We start from the raw sequence: 13,178 nt of genomic DNA on the forward strand, positions 1-13,178 counted from the left end.
ACAATGCCAGGATTCATCGGGCTCAAGTTGTGAAAGACTGGTTCAGGGAGCATGACACATCATTTTCACACATGGATTGGCCACCACAGAGTCCAGACCTCAACCCCATTAAGAATCTTTGGGATGTGCTAGAGAGGGCTTTGCGGAGCGGCCAGACTCTACCATCATCAATGCAAGATCTTGGTGAAAAATTAATGCAACACTGGATGGAAATAAATCTTTTGACATTGCAGAAGCTTATCGAAACAATGCCACAGCGAATGCGTGCCGTAATCAAAGCTAAAGGCGGTCCAACAAAGTATTAGAGTGTACGACCTTTTTTTTTTTGGTGGCGACTTTTTTTTTGGCCAGGCAGTGTAATGTGCCAGTTGTTTGCTTAAGTAAGTCATGACAAAATATTCAAAAAGGACCTTTAAAAATCTTGGATCTGCACCTGGATTCACATCATCACAATAAACTAAATGCTGGGATCACTGCCACAGTATTAATTTATAACGTCAATTTTTAACGACCCTCTGTGCTCTATAAAATGTTTCCAGATTATGTACACAACTGTTGAATCTATATGATATAAAGCTAAGTTTCTGTCTTTATCAAAGTTGTGATGAGCAGGATTCTTTAGAGCAGCCATTGCCATATTTTAATGGTCTTTGAGTGTCATTACAACCAACAAAATTTAAACCTAGAGTGGTGTAAGGGGATAGAAATTCCATATCCAAACTCTAAATCACCACAAATGTTTATCGTCTTACCTTCATGGCGTAGTACAGGGTCTCAGCAAAATAGGCTGGAACGCTCCTGGCACACTTCACTTTATAAGAAAACACAAAAGACAGGCAATGATTGAATAAAGGTGATCTTAAAAAAAACAGCCGACAACAAAATAAGTCTGAAATGAACATTTGTCTTGTTTTCGTACCAACGGCGAGAAGCAGGGCTCTCAGGTTTCCAGATGTTTCCCTCTGGATGCTCTCCTCCATCTCGTATCCACTCATCTTCATGTAAGCATCAAACACTGGAACACACAGATTTAGAATTACTCTGACTCTGACGGGAAACTTCAAAAACCAAAAACACAACATGGTTTCTCTCATTTGTCTCTCTTCTATGATGCCATAGCTCCAACCGAAGACCTGGAGATGAGCTGAAACCTACAAAGACTGGACAACTAACACTGAAAGATAATTTCCAACAACTTTAAAAGGGTTTTTAGCTTTTAAAGGAAGGGAGCATTCACCTTGTAATGGTGTAAACACAAAAAACAATACACTAAAGGACAGGCCAGTAATGTCTGGAAGTTGAAACTGTAGACAACCTTGCAGATCGCACAAGGGCACCCATTCAGAAAGCAATCAGCAGTTTGTACAGTTTATATGAAGTGTATTTTCATCTGAAAATATTGAAAACAAAGGAAAAATGTACAAAGTTTTTCTGAGACAATGTAAAGAGGCAGGTAGATTAGACAGAGGGAACTGGAGTTAACTTTATAAATCAAAGCTAATCTCAAGTGAAGCTTACATTGTACGTTTACATACATTTTATAAAAAAGACATATAACCTTTTCTTTCTTTTTCTTTTTTGTGCCTTAAAATACATCCACAGGTGTGCCTCCAGTTAACTCAAATGTTGTCAATAAACCTATCAAAAGCTTCTAAAGCCATGACATCATCATCTTGGCTTCCCAAATAGTTTGAAGGCATAGTAATCTTAGTGTATGTAAATTTATGACTTTGAAGAAAATTCTCTAAAAAAACTCTCTCTCTCATTATTCTGGCATTTAGCAAATAGAAATAATTTTGGTAATCCTAACTGACCTAAAACAGGAAAAGTTTAGTCTGATTTAATGTCAGACAGTGAGAACAAAAGGGTTATATATCTTTTTATACAGTGTATGATAACTGCTGGTTTCACCTGTATGCCTCCTGCAGCTAACACACAGCTGGTTGCTGATGCTGTCGCAGAAAGTTTATCTTTTAAAATATTTTAGGACAAAAACTGGTTTAAAAATGAGAGCTTTCACATATCACACATTATAAGATGTGATTTGCTGACTATCAGCACCAACTGTCTCAGAGACTGTGTCCTAACAGTCGTCATGTCCATTTCCTAATAATAATCGGTCCAACAGTCAGTTACCACAAACCAACTTACCTTTTCTAAGATGTTCGGCGCTCCGGTTGCCCAGGATGGTAACGAAGGATTGTTCATCAGTGCCGTACTTCTGCTCTCCTGCCTTGAAGAGAGCCTGCAACCACAAAAAACAACACACTGCATTTGTTTTCTCAAAGTTCAATATACCAGAACGGCTAAATACAATGTCTTCAGGAACTCTGGAGGAAATTTGTTAATTCTGAGAAAGAAAACTCAGAAGAGACATCACCCAGGTGTCACACCTCGGGCTTGAAGGCTACACATTTTTAAAGATTGTTGCAGTTTTACCGTCTTCCTCCACTAGAGGGAGTCAGACCATCATTACAGATGAGCCTTTCACAGCCAAACACATGTGACAGTCACAGCCTCTCATAGAAAGACAAAGATGCCATTGATGGTGAAGAGCAGAAATGTTTACTGACTCACCTGAGCGTCACTCTCAATGTTTCCATCCTGGATTCCTGTCTGCCTGTTCGCCTGAGAAGAGATAAAAACTTTAGTGAGGAGAAGAGAGGATTGTCCCTTTATTGTCCATATTTTTTTATTTACAATAAAAGAGACGAGAGGACCATATTTACCTGAAGCAGAATAACCAGAAGCCTCTTGAAGTGACCTGATGTGTCACCACATACATCCTCCTCCAGGTCGTCGTCGTACTCTGAGGGAAACGCACACAGACACGCAACACACAAACATGTATATTACATTTTGACCTTTTTCTTGCTCCAAACGTCTGTCCATCAGGTTAGTTTTTGCCACATGTCACTTGCTCACAGCTGTGATTGTGGTTTGTTTGTGATGATGTCAAAGCTGCCACTGGACTCAAACATCTGCACTAAGACAGAGTGAGTCTTTTTCTACTTCTAAATGGATTCTGTTGTGGTTTTCAGTACAAAAGCAAACTTTTTGTTGTTGTGATTTTACCATGATTTTGATTTAAGGTGGTAATAAATCCATCAGCTGATCAGGAACTGTTAAAGAAGGGTTTCCTTTAATCAATCTTTATAAGCTATGTATGCATTTAGAGAAAACATTCTGGTACGGCAAAGTGTACATGATTTCCCGTGTCAGCTCTTTAACTTAATATGTAAGTGATACAGTGATCACAAAGTAATAACTCCAGGATATTGCACGTGGGTGATAAAACACTAGCGATGAAACTGATCTACAGGTGTCAAAGCCCCGTCAGACAAACACAGACTGCTGCAGCAGAGAGGAACAAACATTGCTTTATAGCATGTGAAGTACTTTCAGTTCAGCTTTGTGGTCGGCCTTCTGGCTAACCAGCACTACTGCTCAGTTAAGAATCAGTTCTTCGGCTTTTGATGAATAACAAACTTGTGACTGTTGCATGCTTGCTGGATGGTGCAAAATCCTTTGAAGCTTTATACTCTGTCAAGACTGTAGAATTTAAACCAAAAAAAATCTATATTAATCACTCATTTGACTCATTTATGTACTAATTTTAATATTCTCCTACAAAAAAAACAAACTTAACACTATGAATTTGATTATTATCGACTAAGTTTTTTACTGCTAATTTTATTGTCCAAAAAGATTAATCACCATATGTTAAATGGAACATTTAAGAAGTGGTTATTATTTAGCGATTCAGTTTCATTTATTCACTTTAGCCTCTCTTTACAATGTCATCTTGCTGCTACAAGACAGAGTAGAGAACCTGATAAAGTGTTGACAAAATTATCTGAGGCAGCTTCAGTTGCTGATCAGCTTTTATGTGCAGCAGTTAATCATGTTCACGCTTTCTGACCCTTTTACTTCTCAGGTTAAATGCAGGATATCCTATTTACTTCTTCTGAGAGGAAGACTGCAGCAATACCAAGGGCAATAAAGCACTGTCACTTCCTTTAAAACAATATTTGTCCCCTGTTTTTATTTACTTCCTTTATTTTAAGGTTCTCCTAAAAGGACAACATTACGAATCATAAAGTTCTCTTTCTATGAAGGAAGTCTGATATGATTAAGTAGGGTTGGTGCAATAATATTCGGTGCATATTTACAAAGCTTGTCAAAATGATTTATTACACTATGGATGTATCTGCATTATGAGCACAGGAACTAATTCTATCACCACATGTTATATACCTGAAATACAGTTAGTTATTATGGGCGTGGGAATATCTGTTAATATTTTAACCAATATTTGTATTATCTAGTTTGCTAACCAACACTAGGCTTCATAGTTTAATCATCCTGAGTCATTTATGGCTTCACATTGATTAAAATCTAGTAAATGTGTCACTTTTGAAAAAAAGTGATCATGGAAAACACACAAGTCTAGAAAATAATTTTTGTTTTACAGAAGCATGCATAAGCTCGGAGTCTGTAGCTCAAAAGTAAAAATGAAAAACTTTGAGGAAAGCCAGAGTCAGAACAAGGAAACGTTGGAGAAGATGAGGTCACACAGCCCTGCTCATTACTGAGTCAGACCTGTAGCTGTTTGTCACTTTGTTAATCACATTTTTCTGATTTATGTGTCTGTCAGTACCGATGTGCAATAACTAATATGTGCAGCAGAACCTGCTGATCTGTGAGACGTTTGTGTAACAGCCTTGTTGCTGTGGTCTTGTTGAAGCACGTCAGACCGTTTTGTTATGCAAAGAGTCAAGTTGATAGCTTCGCTCCACATCAAGTCTAGATTTATTTATTTTGAGAGTTGATCTGAAACTTTGATACGCAACTGAACTTGATGTTACCTCTCTTACTAAAAACTAAAAGATTCCCTGTGTGTGTCCCTGAGGTCTAACAAAGATGTTACAAAGTCTACTTACTCATTAAGCATATACAAGCATTTTGTGATTAAGGGGGTCGTGATATACAGGTACTGACAATAATCGTGACCTTTAAAAAATGCAATAATTATGTCATGTTAGCGATACACATATGATTATATCGTAAAATATTCCAACATCGGTAAATATCTAGTTGACGCTCCAACATTGGAACAACATGTAAGAAAGTTATGGTTACAGAATCTCTCTTAATCTCCCTACACTCGTATTTTGAGTCTAATTCATTTGTCAAAAAGAGAGATAGTGAATTGTATTGGCCATGATAGTTATGTAGCAAAAATGTTGTGAAATATCGATCAATACGAAAAATAAAATTGCCCCATCATTAGGGCTAGATGCTATAACGTTACATTATTATAACCATAAGTTCATTACAAATGTCGGACATTGCTCATGGTAAACAGTCTGAGTTACCCTGTCGGTAGGCAGCGATGATGTCCTTCACCTGCTGAGGCGTCCTGGAGGCCAGAATCTCCACCAGCACCTTCTCGTCTGTTCCTGCCCCCTACAGGTCAAAGAGGGAATTGCCATATTTCCAGCAGTTTTCCAACAGCTCTGACTGTCCATATATATGCAGAAATTCTCCACCTCCAGCATGTTAGAGTTTTTCATCTATCTCACACTTGTAAACTGCAGCACCTACCTTGATGGCATTGCGAAGCGAAGTCACATCATAAGTGATGGGTTTAGTCATCAGAGCCACGATCAAAGACTCAAACTTGCCTCCCAGCTCTCCCTTCAGGTCGTCTATCAGATCCTGGCATGAAGACACAGTCATTAGTTGTGGTGTAGCAGGAATCCTGCGTGTGACTTTGCTGTAATGTGATGTACTTAAGCACTTTATGGTTATCATGTGTGGCCTGATTATTTTTGCTGCGGCTGTGCGTAGCCCTCGGGTCACGTTGTATGGATTTTCTGCTGATGATTTGTACTGTACTGACTAACGGCTTGACCACAACAAGTCTGAGCTGTGATCTTGTCTGTGGTCACTCGGTTCAAAAGCCTCACTGGGTTTCATCTGAGAGCAACTTTCTCATCAAGGCCTTCTTCCTGTATTTGCAGGTTGTTGATTTAGTCATTAGAGGACACTTTTTGGGTCGATTGAAGTCTAATTAGTGAACTGATGTGTATTAGCTAAAACATACATTAGCTGATTTGGGTTTTTTTGCTGCTTGGGAGCAGCTTCAAACACAACAATCATCTTACAAGTTAATACGTCAAAAAGAGTTGCTAACAGTCAGTAGACACAGAACAACATCGGAGTAACCCATTTCACATACAAGCCTCCATATGATATCTGTTGATTTATGATACTTAAATTTAAATATTCAAAGTATTAATAAAGTTATGATGTATTTCATTTCTGAGACTTTTTTCATATTTACATATTCAGTATATTTTGCATTGTATAGCCACAGGATTAAACATACTTAGAATTTTATATAAAGTGTTAAAACTGCAAAAAATATACTGAATTTTTGTAGATGTATTATGGAGGCTGGGTGGTTCAGTCTAAAGGAGAAGATGATGGATTTAGGTGTGGCACTTTGAAACAGGTATGAACATTATTTCTGTAACTGCGACTCTATCTGTTTGATGACACTTTAATGGTGGAGCTCTGATAGTAGTGCGTGTTCATGTGAGTTAAAGGCTGTTAAAGCTGCAGTCAGACCTTTCCAAACAGAGTTTTATAGGTGGCCATGATCTCCTGCCTCTGGGCGTTGCTGCGAGCCGTCAGCAGCTGCAAGATGGCATCCTCATCGGTCCCTATGGAAACAAGCACCACGGTTACTCAGCTTGCCTAAAACTATTCTCACATGATGTTTGTATTACATAACAATGAGCTCGCTCCGTCTACGAGGATTCTTGATTACATCAATTTAGCCCACATAATTACAGCCTTCAGTCAAGGTCAGCAGATGTGTTTGCTCATAGTGACGCGTCTCAAGTTTCTCCTCTCTGCTCATGTGTTTATGACTCACTAGTGTCTGGGTGGAACGGCGCTCAGACAGCAGGGATTACCACAGTCATGTTTCCAAGAGGAACTCCCCAAAAACCATCCTCTCATTGGTCGGTTGGAGCTGTACTACTGACTGAGCGCCTTCAGCGGATCAGATGACATTGGTGCTTAGAGCGGATTTAACTCTGTAACGCCATCATATTTGATACATGCGTTTTCGAGACCTCTACATCATAAGTGTGATATTTGTTGTCCTAACAAAAAAAAAAAGTCTGATGTATACAATCAGACACGGATAATCCGCTGTGGATCAGTGATTAATGCACCAAATATGCCGGATGTAGCAAAAATTATACACATTAAAACTTGCACATAGGCTCCAGCCCCCGCAACCCTGGTGAGGATTAAGCAGTGTATAGATAATGGATGGATGGACATGAAAACTGACTCTTTTTTTTTTGTCAGAAGGTTCAATAAACACTCCAGTTTCAAAAAATGTGAATTATTTCATGGTTCAGGCTTTCTAAACACATACGAGCAGCTTACCCAGCCCTTTCATGGCCTTGTGCAGCACCTCTGCATCTGCACTAGCGTTGAAGCTTCCGCTGGCTTTGACAGTTCCTCTGCTGGCCTGCAACATGGAAGACATGGACAGAGAAGGATTAGCTTTTGTACATTTTTCAAAAGCTACTTTTTTTTCCGTTTTTATAAAATTGCTAATTCTGTGGCACCTAATTGTATCCTGACAGACCCGTCTTTGAGATTATGCATCTCTGTATGTCTAAATACATTGAAATGTTCTTCCATCTGCAACATACAGATGATACCGTACAAAATGTTGCACAGAGCCCATAATACTAACCGCAGATAATTTCTCACTGGAATGAGCCACGACCTGATAATTATATACACATCCCCTCACAGTGTTCCTGTTTCACACACATAGCTGTCACCTTGGAGATCACCTCTGTTTGATGTTTAATCATTTATTGAAAATAGCTATTAACTCGTTGCAAAGTTCTCTGGAGACCTGGGAACAAGATTTTGCATTTTCATGGTTAGCTTTCCATATCTTGAATGTCTTCATATTGTTGCTTGATGATAAAATTGTTTTAAAAAACTCATTTTCGTACTCATGTACTATGACTTAAACTTTGAAGAAGTCTCCTAGTGTATAATGCTGTGAGCACAGCAGCACTGTTGATGTAATATGCATCCCAAATTAAGATAACTTTTCCTTCAGAGCAGTTAAAGCCCTTTACATCCGTCTGCTGTCTGTAATGTCTTGTCAGATTTCAACCAGCTGGAATGTTGCACAACATCCTAATCAGTCGGTATCAGTCTGATTCATGATCACTGCACATTAGTATCATAAATTCTTAAATTCTTAATGCGTATACTGTTCCACTTTGTAAAATCTAGAATATAAATCGTTTGATTTGTCCCGACAGTAATACCCTGTAGATCAATAGATTTATCCAAGATATTCTTGTTTTTTCTCCCTTCATATATTTTAGAAGATAAAAATCCAGAACCAATCATTAGATTTATGCTTACATACGGCATAAAATCTAAAATTAGTTACGCACATAACTTTATCGGATGCTGTCTGCATTCCCCTCTTTTAATAAACATCTAGATTAGCGCATTCATTTAGATTGAAATAAATACAAAATGACGTATCAGATTCATCTGGTTCATAGTCTTTCCTCCTTTTCTTACAGAATTCTCCCTCTAAATCTTAAGCTTCATGCTGACTGTGACTAAAACACTGTAGCCCCTCTCGGACATCTTATTCTCCCATAAAAGTTTTTTTCCCATTTATGATGCCCTAAATCTACCTAATGAATTACAGCCTTGCAGCTCTGAATTAAATGCAGATGTGCATGCAAGTTCTCACATCAAACCAAGCCTTTGAATTTCCATCTATCTAAGATATGTTTAGCAATTCAAAAGTTGCGGATAAGGTGAAATAGCACAGCGATTTAGTCTGATTAGCGGGTTAATAATTCATCTGGATGCTCAGAACAGCGGATCAATATTTCCTGAAGACGGTAAGAATGAGACAGCACTGATAGAATATTAACTTTGAAATTGATTTTATTAAAACCAGCTCTCTGGCCAACAATGATGCACTCATTCCAGACACTCCCTAAAACTGTGGCACATTAAAAAAATAACAGAGCTGCTTCCAGAGACAGAGAGAGAGAGAGAAGTTTAGAGAGGAAAACCACTGGAATGCATCTGGAATTCTGACTGTGAAAATCTGGAAGAAAAAAAAAAAGAAGCAACATCTAAAAACAAGTCGCTGTTCACAATCAGGATTCTGTGTTCCTGCAGGAAGGAATGTAAAAATGTCCTCGAGATTTCCGTCTTCATAAACACATAAACACACTCAGCACCACAAGCTAAATAAAATCGAATCTACGGGCAGATGCCTTCTGAGACAAACAGCTGAACAAGAAGGTATTTCTCCAACAACACGACACGCTGTAGATCATTTCCACTGGAATGTTCGATAGGAGTTTAGAATCTGTGGCGAGTGATGAGTTGAGTCCTGTGAGCGAGTTCAGGCGTGTTTGGGAGGCCAGGGGCTCCCAATGGAGGTGTTCTGACCCTCCGTGAGCAAACAGAGGCCCTAACAGTTGGTATCTCAGCTTTAAAGCACATCTTATCGCTGCACCTTTGCATTTATGGACTGCAGTTGCTATGGAGACCGCACATAATTGATGCAGCCATGGTTATATGAAGGGAAGTTCCCCATCATATTGTCATAACCCCAGTTTTATTGTTAACCATACAATAACTGTCACTGCTGGAACAAATACCATAAAAGACCAAAACTGACAAACATTGCTTCTCTAACATATTTGCGGCACTAAAAGAAGGACTCTCGAGGACCCACAGGTTACGACTTCTTTACTTTCTATTTGGAAATTCAATGTGCAGTTTACATTTTATAATTCACAGTTGCTCATTGTGGATTTCTGAAAGGTTGGACACCACATTTATCACAATCAGTGTCCTTAACTTGGCAATTTTCAGGCCAATATTCACATATTCATATATTCTTGATTTTTCTCTAAGCAACAAGGATGAGGTGAGATTTTAAAACCCCTCTTCAGTCACTGATTAAACCCCTAAAAACTCACTTCTGTGTATCAGCATTAAATATTTAAAGGCTTCGATGTGACTCTCATGCACATCTGCCTACCTGTCTCCACCTACTACTCCACTACTTGCTGCAGCTCGAGCACACCAGCTCACCAATGAGTCTGCTTAAACACTGCAAAACTCCTTTGAGCTACACAATGGCAAGTTGTAATACTGAAGTAATTTACCTACAACTGTCCAGGCCAGAAGCTCATTCTGAAGAATAGTAATACAGAAAGCCCCACCCTATAGGTTAACAACATTCTTTCCTGACGTTTGTTACAGATGAAACTCTGGAATCTGATTCTGTGTTTCTGAGACTGTCATCAGTACACTGCAGTTTCACAGTGGAATTACTCATCATCATATGGACATGTTAAGGTAAAAAAAAGCTTCATTTTTATCAGAGGGGGTGTTTCATTACTGGACTAAATTAGGCTCAGGATTGAAATTTATCATATTGTACATTCTGTTGGGATTTAAAACTTAAAATTGTACATATTAGGGGCATAACTAGTATTACAAAATAATTAAACACAAACTCCACAATATAAATATATGTTTCACAAATGTTGGGTGTTGCCCACATTTGAGCGCAGATACAAATGCACAGGGTTTTGTCAAATAGACAAAACATTTTTTTTTTTCTGTAAGGTAGAAAGACAAGGTGAGATTTATATAAATTTATTGTGTGGGAACAAATATATCAGGCATAATGTATCATTTAAAGTCAAGTACCTTAAAACATTTTTAGAGGAATGTTTAAAACTATACATTTAGGACTCTCTTCAGAGGACAAATGTCTAGGAAATCAGCTAAGACAACTCTGTGGAGGAACTTGTACATAAAAAACAGTGTCAAAATAGATTAAAAGATGGATTACTAAAAGTACAAGACAATGTCTTCATGAATGAAATGTGGGAGGTGGAGGCTTCCTTCAGTTTCGACATTTCTAAAATCCTGGATACAGATTTGGCCTGAAACTCATATTTTCCTGCATATAAAAAACTTTTAGAACAAGTCACAAATACAGTTTCACCTTTTTTTTCTTTTTACGAAAATATCTAACAACTGCAGATTTGTACGAACACAAACCAAAACAGGAAGAATGAATTTGTTGTGGACTATTTAAAGCCACAAATTACAACTCGTAGTGAGTGTTTACATCAGCTCTACTGTGGATGTGGGACTGAAAATAAACTACAGCGTTCATCGTAGTACAGGAGCTGTCAGGGCGGGCCACTGATGTGTTTGTAGTAGCCGACAGTTCAGACAATAGTGGAGATCTATAGCTCAGACGTATAATAGCCTACTGTACAGATCAGGCTCATACACACACACACACACACACACACACACACAATACTCCACAGTATAGACACTCGGTGAAGACCTAATAAAACTTTTTGTGTGAAGTTCATACCAAACAGAGGTTGACTTTTTGTGGCTTCAGACCACACTGTTTAAAAAAAAACACATCATCACAACTGTTTCTTGTCTATAAGCACTTCTTTTTTTGGAAAGTTAACACTCCGGCTCCACCCTAATGAACAGAAAGAGAACCGATTCCCCTTTAAGAGAGGGAGGACGGCTCCAGACTGGAGTGGAAATGTGTGTGTTAAAGTCAGAGAGAGGTGGAGAGACACAGAGACCCACCCGAATGGAGCAGAGCCCACATGAGTCATACTCCAAACTTCCCCAAATGCAGCCCCAAAAACATTCGCACACACCCATACGCACAGACAAACCGATGTTGCTTTTACTGTTTCATTAGCAAAAGTGTACTTTTGACTAATTCTGCGCTTAAAACAAACTTGATTACAGCAACAAGTTATTTCCTGAAACTGCACTGTACTTCTCTTTCTCTTGCACTGGTGTCTTCCTCAAACAGAGGATATTACGTTCAGTACAAACTGAAAAAAAACTATCAACAGCTCATCATCTGTGTGTAAACAACTTAAATGTACAGTGAGATAAAAATCAGAGCATTACATAATGTGGGATAAAGTGGGCGTTGTCTTGGAGTTCAGAGGGTAAAAAAAAAAAAAAAAGTGAGTCATGCATTTGCATAAATAACGGATTTTTTTGTTTTCTATACATTTGCAAAGTTTATGTCATCATCCTTTCAAAAATGGAATTTCTTTCGACAAGTTGACAGCTGAGAAATGTGTGGAATGAAAATGACTCACCATTTCGACAGTCTTGGAGTTTTTTTTTCAGGGTAAGAAGCAGATCTGTTGAGAATAAGGAAATGTTATCAACAAGACAAAAGAAAGAGCAAACTTTATCTGACAAGCAAATAAACGATATTTCCCTAAAACATCTATTACTAAGTTGTCTCTTAATCAGCAGTAGTCAAGTTTCCTGCTCTGTTTCCTCTCCAGCGGCTGTCAAACCTCCCTGGACCAGATGTTCTGATCTTTGGTCCGCAGGTGGAGGTCTCACCTGGTGGATGCGTTTGAACCTTTAAAGTCTGCTTGAAGTAAATCAGCTCTGAGAGACTCACCGCTGAGCTGCAGCAGTCAGATGAAGTTCAGGGAGTAGATCCGGTGGAGACAGAAGAGAGGAAGAGAAGAAGGACGGAGAGCAGAGACCCGGTCGGAAAAACTCTCCGGTTGAGGGAGTGCGCGTCGCGGCCACACCCCAGTGCGCACACAAACTCCAACTCTCTGCTCCTGAAGCACTCTGGGAAATGTGGTTTTGCAACGTCTATGAGCTGTCAGTGAAAAGATCTATTTTCATCTTTATGTTGCATATTTCATCACTTCACTGTGTAGACCCACATGTGTGTTTGGTTAAAGCTGTCCTGATGTTCTGTCACGTTGGGCTGCAGAACAAGTAGAAAAGTCAAGCTTGACAGCATCATCTAATAAAGTTGTCAAGATCAGTATGTTTGCAAACAGTTGCCTAGTCACACATGCAGGAAAAGTGGAGCAGCATTAGTCTGGAGATGTGTGTTTCCAGTCCAATATTTTGTCTGTTTTCATCTCCTGAAGAGCATGAAGCTGCAAAAGGCTCCATGATGTTCACCTGAGGCCCCGTGTTATTTGCTTTGATCATAGGTATGGTATTTCTTCTGCTGAGCTGCTGAGAAAAAAATG

The 13,178-nt window shown here is 38.8% G+C and overlaps 1 protein-coding gene across 2 annotated transcripts in view; it reads right to left on the reverse strand.

Annotated features, from left to right (window-relative positions):
* Positions 1 to 12,685, reverse strand: part of anxa5b (annexin A5b) — a 14,445-nt gene extending 1,760 nt beyond the window's left edge. Inside the window, exons 1-11 of one of the 2 annotated variants that reach the window (XM_008292990.1) lie at positions 12,584 to 12,685; positions 12,267 to 12,311; positions 7,471 to 7,555; positions 6,637 to 6,731; positions 5,608 to 5,721; positions 5,379 to 5,469; positions 2,730 to 2,809; positions 2,578 to 2,628; positions 2,152 to 2,245; positions 920 to 1,015; positions 753 to 811 (exon numbers count right to left, since the gene is read on the reverse strand). In XM_008292990.1, coding sequence (XP_008291212.1) covers positions 753 to 811; positions 920 to 1,015; positions 2,152 to 2,245; positions 2,578 to 2,628; positions 2,730 to 2,809; positions 5,379 to 5,469; positions 5,608 to 5,721; positions 6,637 to 6,731; positions 7,471 to 7,555; positions 12,267 to 12,269 — 768 coding nt within the window. In that variant the 5' untranslated portion in view covers positions 12,270 to 12,311; positions 12,584 to 12,685. Of the gene's footprint in view, positions 1 to 752; positions 812 to 919; positions 1,016 to 2,151; positions 2,246 to 2,577; positions 2,629 to 2,729; positions 2,810 to 5,378; positions 5,470 to 5,607; positions 5,722 to 6,636; positions 6,732 to 7,470; positions 7,565 to 12,266; positions 12,312 to 12,583 lie in introns of those variants that run through there. The other variant, XM_008292989.1, reaches the window with a different exon arrangement.
* Positions 12,686 to 13,178: the final 493 nt, after the last annotated feature.

Source organism: Stegastes partitus, unplaced genomic scaffold, assembly GCF_000690725.1.
Source record: "Stegastes partitus isolate 25-593 unplaced genomic scaffold, Stegastes_partitus-1.0.2 Scaffold850, whole genome shotgun sequence".
Taxonomy (NCBI): domain Eukaryota; kingdom Metazoa; phylum Chordata; class Actinopteri; family Pomacentridae; genus Stegastes; species Stegastes partitus.